The sequence below is a fragment of the Primulina tabacum genome, chromosome 8, assembly GCF_025594145.1.
Source record: "Primulina tabacum isolate GXHZ01 chromosome 8, ASM2559414v2, whole genome shotgun sequence".
Classification (NCBI taxonomy): Eukaryota; Viridiplantae; Streptophyta; class Magnoliopsida; order Lamiales; family Gesneriaceae; genus Primulina; species Primulina tabacum.
The window spans coordinates 41,316,601-41,326,418 of NC_134557.1; the positions used below are offsets into that span (position 1 = coordinate 41,316,601).

At 33.7% G+C, this 9,818-nt stretch overlaps 1 protein-coding gene across 1 annotated transcript; it reads left to right on the forward strand.

Annotated features, from left to right (window-relative positions):
- The first annotated feature begins 4,700 nt into the window (after window positions 1-4,700).
- On the forward strand, window positions 4,701-6,426 carry LOC142554795 (lysM domain-containing GPI-anchored protein 2-like). The gene is made up of 4 exons (XM_075665472.1): window positions 4,701-5,160; window positions 5,747-5,984; window positions 6,047-6,167; window positions 6,249-6,426. Exons 1-4 carry the CDS (start codon window positions 4,741-4,743, stop codon window positions 6,424-6,426), a joined length of 957 nt encoding a protein of 318 aa, XP_075521587.1. The 5' UTR covers window positions 4,701-4,740.
- Window positions 6,427-9,818: the final 3,392 nt, after the last annotated feature.

Here is a 9,818-nt window from a genome sequence, read left to right on the forward strand (position 1 = left end):
ACAGGTGTTGTTCATGGCTCACAAGGGTAGTTAAGGTAATAAAAATGATATATTTAAAATTTGGGATCAAAATATGCAATTTTGGATTTATCCAGGATTTAATCGCCTCGCGAAACGTTAATTAAAGAATTGATTGAAACGCCTAGTTTTAAACAGAATAAAATTATGAAAAATTAGATTTAAGCTTAAATAATTAAGGTAAGCCCATGTCAATAAAAGTGAGAAAAAGATAAATTAGAGCATTTTTACGTCCAGGGGCAAAACGACAATTTTACACTTAGGAAAATACGTAAAAGCTTGGTAGCTTCCCGAAGGATCATAACGCATGTTAAATGATATTTTATGATTTAAAATGATGATTTTGATGATAATATGTTATTTTCTAATTTATTTTAAAGCTGTGCAATTTTTACTGTTCAAAATGTTATTTTTGGAAAGCTGTATTATTTTATGATTTTTAAAGAAAAGGAAAATATTTTGAGGGATGTGAATTGATTGTGACATATGATACATGATTCGTGGGGGATCCGTTTATGTAAGGACGGTGAACTTACGATTTCGTGGGGATGTCGTGAGGGAAAAAGGCCCCAGAGGGAGTCCATTTACGGGAGAAGGCCCCAGAGCGAGCCCGTCTATGGGAGAAGGCCCCCGAGGGAGCCCTGACGATCGTATTTCCACGGTAGAGCCTAGTGCACACCCCCATGGGCCATGTGGAGCTGAAGACTGATCAATCGACCGGAGGATAAAAGCTAGTCACTTTCAAGTATCAAACTTCACCAAAAATAATATATGATTGAAAGCTTTACGATTTTAATGATTTGATGATATATGATTTATTGATGCTCAAAAGCTATTTTTAAATGATTTTTTCAGGATTTATTTATGCTGAAATTTATTTTTAAATAATTTTAAAATTTATGATTTAATTATGCTTAAATGATTTTAAATGGTTTATTTATGTTTAAAAGATATTTTAAATAAAGTATGATTTTTAATGCATATGATGGTATATGTATTATTTGATATTCATGTTTAGAAACGTGCTGAGTTTTAGACTCCTATGTTTGTATGATGCAGGATTTGATGATTTTATGGGAGGCGCTGATGAATTGAGTGGATCGAGTGCAGCAGTACACACCCGAGGGCCTTTATGTTTCTGCACTAGCTAGATAGATTAATGATTTAAAGATTATGTTAATGATTTTATTAGAGATATTTTTATGCTTTATTTTATTGTTAGTTGATCTTTTTGAAGGTTGATTTATAAGTTTTGGTTAGTCGATTATTTAGGATTTATTTTATGCACTTAGGATTTCATATGTTAATTTATTATTGATTGCTAGAAATGCTAAGTATTTATTTTAGAAATTTTGTGTTTATGATTTATGATTTTAAAAAAAGTCGAGGTCGTTTCATCTCCTAAGTTTGTTTTCCTCCTCCCGGCGCTTGATATCAGTTTCGGCGCAAAGTCTGCTCCCATCAAGTCTTCAAAGATTGTAAGCTTGTAAACTGCCAAAACTAACTGAATCTGATTTTTCATTTCTTTTCTCAAATGGTGTAACTTTAAGATATTATCTACCATGATGGCTGGAGCATATGTTCCAAGGGAGTCGAATTTATAAGTATATTCCACTAATGACGTGCTCGGATTCTGAGTAAAGTTTTCGAATTTACTCAAATTCTATATTCGAAATTGATCTGGAAAGTAATGTTCCAAGAATGCACCTTGGAATTGTTTCCATGTGATATGTCCGGCCTCTGCCATTATTGGGGAAACTTTTTTCCAATATTTCCTGCCTTGTCTTCTAAGAAAGGTGTAACAACATCCACTTTATGTTGTTCCAAAACTTCCAACAGTCAGAGTTGGGTTTCTTGAGCTAGTTCTGCCCTACTTCTGGGTAAGGATTTCTGTCAAAAGTGGGTACTCGATTTTTATGGAGGGATTTGTAGTGTACTTGACTTTGTTCGGTGGTGAAGGTGGTGGTGGATGATTGATATTGGCATTTTTGTTTCCCAGTCCTTGGATGGTTGTCACCTCAATAGTTGCTATGACCATCAGATCTTCTTTGCTAAGGCCAACTCTTGGTAGTTGTGGCGGATGCCCATCTTCATTGTTGTTGTTAATATTGTAGCATGGGTTGCGGTTATTCTTTATAGGCCTTTCTACAATTTCATTCAACGATACAAACGTTTAAGTGTTATGTAGTTGGTTGGATAAAAACATGAATATCAAGGCATAACTAAATACTTTCAAAGGAAAAAAAATTCAATGATTAGACCAATACCTTTACTGATTTCAAACATAACTTAAATATGTAAAACAAAGTTGGATAATGCTAACATAAAGAAATATAGTTCAAACTCTTATCACAAAAGTCACGATACTAAATGTCTAACGTAGTCATCTAATATTTCTCCATCTCCTACGGATTCGTCTTCCATAGGGTCCTCTTCAGGGTCTTCTTTGGGATCTTATTCTTGTAGTAGCTCTATGGCAACACATAGGCCTGTGTTTTGACCAATCAGCCCTTGTACAGATTTCTGAAGTCCTTGAATGGTGCCTCAGCTTGTTGATGAAGTTTAGCTTCAACCAGAATGATTTGATGAATCTGAGATCGGATGTTTGGGCATTCTCTAACATTTGGCTACATAAGCCTTTCAGTTCAAGGATCATGGCCTAGGAAGCCTTTATTCTTGGTTACCTCATGTTGTCTCTCATCTGTGTTGTGATAATAAGCAAACCTTCGTACGTCAGCTTTAAGATGGACCCTGAGCTCTTCTAGCTCTTGTTTTTGTTTTTTCAAAGTCTTGATATCCTCCATGAATTTTTCATTCTCCTCATGTTCGAGAGTGGGTGCGGTTTCAAAGCTCCTAATAATGACATTCTTGTTAGTAATGGCCCTTTTACCCATTAGGATGGCGGCTTGGGCGCGAATATGAGGGGTGCCATTTAGTAGAATAAAAAAGTGGAAATGGTCAGAATACGAATAACGGTATGATAGTGGTAAAAATTAAGCAATTCCAGTAACTCAAGGCACTTAGACAGGTCGAATGAGATTTTTCAAAAAAATTTCAGAAAATGGAATGATTACAGAATCGAATTATGAGTTTCTTACACAAAATTATGGTTCTTAAAAAAATTTCAAAAAATGACAAAAACTTATCGCGAGGGCCCTGAGGCTCCAATCTTGCGTAGGTTCCCCATTTTTTTGTTTTCAGGCGCTGAGGCACCTGGAGCTCGAATTTCTGGCGTTGTGGAGCTTTTTGGCGGCACATAGGCGCTTGTCTTGCTTAAATTACATGAATTTTTTTCAACCTGACTATGAATCTGACGACTCCGATACAGCTTAAACATCATACACCGGGACCGAGGTGTTAGCAACACCGATGTTGTTTCATAATCACGTAACCATAAAAAACAAGCCTCATAGTACAATATAAATCGAAACCAGTCCATTTCATAAATAAATTATCTTTGCAATGTATATTAAAAAAAACAAAATAATATGGTGGAAGAGTTTTACAACTTGAATATCAAATAACAATAATAAAGTTAAATTAAATGCAAAAGTCTCGAATTATTCTTTATCTCCAGTCCAAGAACATCTTTTGCCCATCCTTCTCTATTTGTTATTCGTTCTTATCTAGGGAGGAAGTGTAATGGTAAGTGTTTAGGGAAACACTTAGCAAGCAGTGGACGATTGATGCACAATATATATGAGTCCAACAATTTCGAATATCAAAAATATAAATACAAGACACATCATAACAAATCACAAGTATAACTATGATATTTCATCTTTTTTTTTCATAGTTTACTAATCAGTTTCTAATTCTTAATCATCTAAGGGGCGAGCGAATAGTTTTATACTAATCATGTAGGGTTCATATAATGGTTTTATACCCTGTATAGGGACCATATAATAGTTTTATACCCATCGCGTATGGGCCATGCATATTTCAAGAATTTTTCTCTACGCGAAAAATGAATTATAATAGTGCCTAAAATTTTTTCTTACACAAAACATAGAACAAACGAAGCATACACGATCGGATCTTAAAAAAACATGTACATAGATTTTCAAAAACAATAAGCCTACTTATCAGTTATTATTCAAAAAATTGTGTGAAAACAAGGGGGTGATTCTCGAAAATTGTCCTTCCTCTTGCTCGATTTTTGTCTCTTTTTTGAGAGAAAATTTTGAAACGTTTTGCCTAAGCTCTTCTTGAAAATATAGAGTGAAAGAAGTGTAAATTTCAAATGAAAAAAAAGTCTTATTTATAGATGCAAAGGAGTTTGAGATTGACTTTATATATTTCTTCAAATTCGAAATTCACACGTATGAATATATTATGCTCTAGAAATGTCAAAGTCTTTATTTGATAGAGTAGGACGCCACGCAATCAATGTTGATGGAATCACTTCAAGAATAGAAAAATTACATAAACATTTTGAATTTGATAATCTTTGAAAATTTTTAGAGCAATGATGAATAGTCAAAAAAAGATTTTTTTTCCTGAATAAAGTAAAAAAATACTTTGATTTCTGAATAATTCGAATTTATTTTCCAAGACGACGTGGAATGGGAGACCGGACTGACTCCCTAAGTCAAAGTCTTGGAACTCTCATTCAATTCCACCATTCCCATTTCCATCTTCTTCAATAGCCATCAACCAACTATTATAAGTAAATAAAAATGGTTGCAAACTTGATAAAAAAAAGAAAAAAAAGCAGCCACAATGGTTGGAATTGGAAGCAACTTGTTCTCAACTCTTCTCCTGTTGCTGCTCCTCTTCTTGTCGACTCCTCCGTCAATTTTGAACTTTCGCTGCGCCTCTCTCAATGCCACCTCCAGCTCTCTTGTCGACTATGTATCTCCCAACGCCACCACTCTCTCCGCCATTCAGACCCTTTTCACACTCCCCAATCTCACTTCCATTCTCGCCGCCAACAACCTTGCCCTCTCCACCCCATCTACCCACCTTATATCTTCTAAACAGATTATCAAGATTCATTTCCCCTGCATCTGCACCAATGGAAACGGAACATCCAATGGCCTCTCGTCATGCACCATCGTCGGCGGTGACGGTCTCTATCACATCTCGGCGGAGGTGTTCTCCGGCTTAGTCAATGTTAAACAAATCCAGGCGGGTAAGGGCATCCACAATAGTGGATATGATCCAAGTCATATCATCTAAATATCCTCTCCATCTAAATATTTACCACTGCACATCATTGATTTGTGTGCCACAACAATACCCAGCTACAAATTTGTAACCGGGTATTGCAAATTTTTTTTAAATTTCTTCAAGTCAGCGTGAGTTTCAAGTTGACTTGAGACGTGCGCATGAATTGCATGCATGCGTCAGACACCTATCATCTCGCTGCATGTGTGTTTCTTTTTATGTTTTTATTTTTTTATTATTTATTTAATTATTATGTGAAATATAAATGGACAATTGAATGGAATCTCTACAAGATGCATGTGTATTTCTTTTTATTTTTTTAATAAAAATATAATACTAAATAATATATGAAACTAATTAAAGTGGTGAAATGATTTTATTTAAACGAAATAAAATATTAATTAAAGTGAAAGTGAGACCCATAGTTATTTGGTTGGTGTGATATTTAATTGTGAAATATGAGATATTTGAGTAGAAAAATATTTGATTGATGATGTTGATTAGGGAGTCCACAAATATTCGAAGGAAATATCCTTCTTATTGCAGATGGCCTAACAACATATCAAACCCCGATCTGATTATTGAGGGACAGAACTTTTTGATACCGCTACCCTGCAGCTGTTATGACGTGGATGGCCAGAAGGTGGTGCACTATGGACACTTGGTGCCTGCAGGGAGCTTGGTGGAGGGGATTTCCCAGCAGTTTAATACATCACAGGATACGCTGCTGCGCCTCAATAATTTGACTAGACCCACAGAATTCATGGCTGGCAGTATTCTGGATGTGCCACTTAGAGGTATACCATTTACTGTAATTGGTTAGGAGAGAGAAATATTTATATTTGCTTATTCGTGGCAGCTTGTTCTTCGATGATAAACAATAATTCGATGGACTACCCGTTGCTGGTTCCCAATGACACATATGAGCTCACTGCCGACAACTGTGTGGTGTGCAAATGTGATGCAGCACTACAGCGGATGTGAGTGAGTCATGAGCTATGATATATAGTAAAGTTTCATCAATATTTTTGTCCAATTTTTTATTAATTGCTGGCATGCAGGCTACAATGTGTACCTTCTGGTTCATGCCCCTTAGACTTAGTCCGGTGCGAGGGTCCCGAAAACTTGTATATTGGAAACACAACATCTTCAGGTTGCAATCGCACCACCTGTGTCTATGCTGGATACAACGAACAAACCATTCTAACAATGCTGGCTTTGGACTCAACTTGTGGGTGAACCAATACATACATAATGATACATTAGTTTTATAAATTAAATTAAAATGAAGTACGTTAGTTTTTTTTTCTTCCACATTTCAGGTAAATCATCAGTGGTGAGGTTGCATGGTTGGAGGCATATGCTGTTGTCCTTAATTTTCACATTGACTGTGTGTTATATGTAATGGTGCCGGTGATTGCTTGAGTAGGGATAATGTATTCTTACTACCCATACCAGTTCAGTGAGTTCATGTAATAATAATCGGATTGATTTCTCCTACTTTGTAATCATAAATAAATAAATTGTAGAAACATTACTTGTATGTATCTTTGGTCGAACGAGTCCTGATCGTATTTCATTTTCTATTTCATTACAAAATAAAAGTGTTGTACCCAAAAACATGTTGAAAAATTCTCATTCCGTGTTTTCATTTTTTTGACATGGGATATAGAAAAAAGTTGTGTAACATCACTTCGAAATAAAATTTTTGGTGTAATTGTTGACATGACATCAGACAAAACAATAATTTTTGATGACAAATCAGTATCACATCAATACTCTTATGAAATATGATTGAAAGCAAATTTTTTAAAAAAATTAGTACATTAAAATCAAATTTTGAAATTTAATGAACCAAAACCTAAAATATGTAAAATTAGTTAATTGAAAAACACTTTTCCATATATAACTACAAATCTTATCAATTTTTCAAAAATTTTAAAATTACCAAATAGTATTATTTATACATTTATTTTTAAGGCAAAATCTTGTGTGAGACGGTCTCACGTGTCGTATTTTGTGAGACGGATCTCTTATTTGGATCATCCATGAAAAATATTACTTTTTATGCTAAGATTATTACTTTTTATTGTGAATATCGATAGGGTTGACCCGTCTCACAGTAAAGATTCGTGAGACCGTCTCTCGAGAGACCTACTCTATTTTTAAATAATTATATCACCAGTCAACTTTAAAAAAACCCATCATTTCATTTATAAAAATTATCATATTTAAAATTTATACTTAGATAAATTATTAAAAAATCTTATAAATGTTGTGAAAAAGTAAAAATTTATGGTAAAAAAGTAAAAATATCAAATTCTCAAAATTATCAAACTACACACTTTATAATATTTTTCTCTCAACTCAATTGTGAATTTCTTCACAAATGGTGAGGCTATTTACAGAATTTCTTTGGTAATATTCCAAAAAATAAATTACATCATTACCTTCATAATCACACACAAATTTCTAATTTTTACAACTCTTATTTTCAACATTCAAATATTCAATACACATATTTTAAATATTAATTTTCAACACTCTTCCTTGTGATGATGATAATAATAATTGTCTTCATTACGTGTTTTTATACTGCCTTTTTAAAAACCTTACTAGGAAAAATCCATTGGGATAAAAACCTTCGTAAGGGAAAAAGAGTGCAGTCACGTAAACTCCCCCTCATGTTGACACGAACAATTCTTCACAAATTTCGTAGATTGCGCATCCCAATATTATATATGTGCTTTCTTAATATTTTCGTAGGAAGTGCCTTTGTGAAGAGATCTGATGAGTTTTCACTTGATTGAAAGTGACGAACATCAATATATTTATTCTTCTCAAGCTCCTTGGTGAATGCGAAGAACTTAGGAGGAATATATTTAGTTCTTTCATTTTTTATGTATCCTTCTTTCATTTGAACAACACATGCAACATTATCTTCATATAGTATCACAGGCTTTTTATCGAATGATAATCCGCATGATATTTGGATATGCTGGGTCATTGATTTTAACCACACACATTCACGGCTGGCTTCATGTAGTGCAATAATCTCGGCATGATTTGATGAAGTTGTTATGAGTGTTTGTTTATGTGAACGCCAAGAAATTGCAGTGCCTCCACGAGTAAATACATATCCAGTTTGGGAACGTGCCTTGTGTGGATCAGATAAGTATCCAGCATCGGCATAACCAATTATACTTGGATTAGCATCTTTTGAATACAAAAGTCCCAAGTCTGTTGTTCCTCGTAGATAACGGAATATATGTTTAATTCCGTTCAAGTGTCTCTTTGTTGGATATGTGTTAAATTTTGCCAATAAATTTACGGCAAAAGATATATCAGGCTTTTTACAATTTGTAAGATACATAAGGGCACCGATAGCACTTAGATATGGTATTTCTGGACCAAGAATATCTTCATCATCTTCACATGGACGGAATAGATCATTTTCTATGTTTAATGATCTAACAACCATTGGAGTACTTAAAGGATTTGATTTATCCATATTAAAACGTTTAAGGATCTTTTCTGTATAATTTGTCTGGTGAACAAATATTCCACATTCTTTTTGTTCAATTTGTAAACCCAGACAATACTTGGTTTTTCCAAGATCCTTCGTTTCAAATTCTTCCTTCAAGTTTGACACAACTTCTTGAATTTCCTTATTCGTTCTAATGATGTTTAAATCATCAACATATACAGCAATAATTACGCATCCGGATGTTGATTTCTTAATGAAAACACAAGGGCATATTGAATTATTTACATATCTCTTTTTCATCAAGTGATCACTTAGCCGATTATACCACATTCGGCTGGATTGCTTTAACCCATATAATGATCTTTTTAATTTCACAGAATAACATTCTCTGGGTTTTGAACTTTGTGATTCAGGCATCTTAAATCCTTAAGAGATTTTCATATATATATATATATATATATATATATATATATGTATATTACTATCAAGTGATTCATTTAAGTAAGTTGTAACAACATCCATAAGACGCATTTCTAAATTTTCAGATACCGCCAAGCTAATCAAATACCGAAACGTAATTGTATCCATCACCGGAGAATACGTTTCTTCATAATCAATTCCAGGCCTTTGAGAAAAACCTTGTGCAACAAGTCGAGCTTTATATTTTACTATTTAATTTTTCTCATTTCGCTTTCGAATAAAAACCCATTTGTATCCAACAGATTTTACACCTTCAGGTGTAAGGAATATAGGTCCAAAAACATTACGTTTATTTAGCGAATCCAATTCAACCTGGATGGCATCTTTCCATTTTATCCAATTCTGACGATTTTTACATTCATCAAAAGATTTTGGTTCATGATCTTCATTATCATTTATGATGTCGGTTGCCACATTATAAGAAAATATATCATCAATTTCTTCTATATCTTTTCGGTTCCATATTTTTCTATTATTAATATAATTGATAAAGATTTCACGATTCTCGTCAGTTTGTGGTTCTGACAGAACATTTTCATCATCATGTGTTTCTTCAGGAACATCATTCTCTATTTTTTATCATCATGTGTTTCTTCAGGAACATCATTATCTATTTTGTGATCATCGTATTTCTCTATGAATTTTATTTTTCGAGGATTTTTAT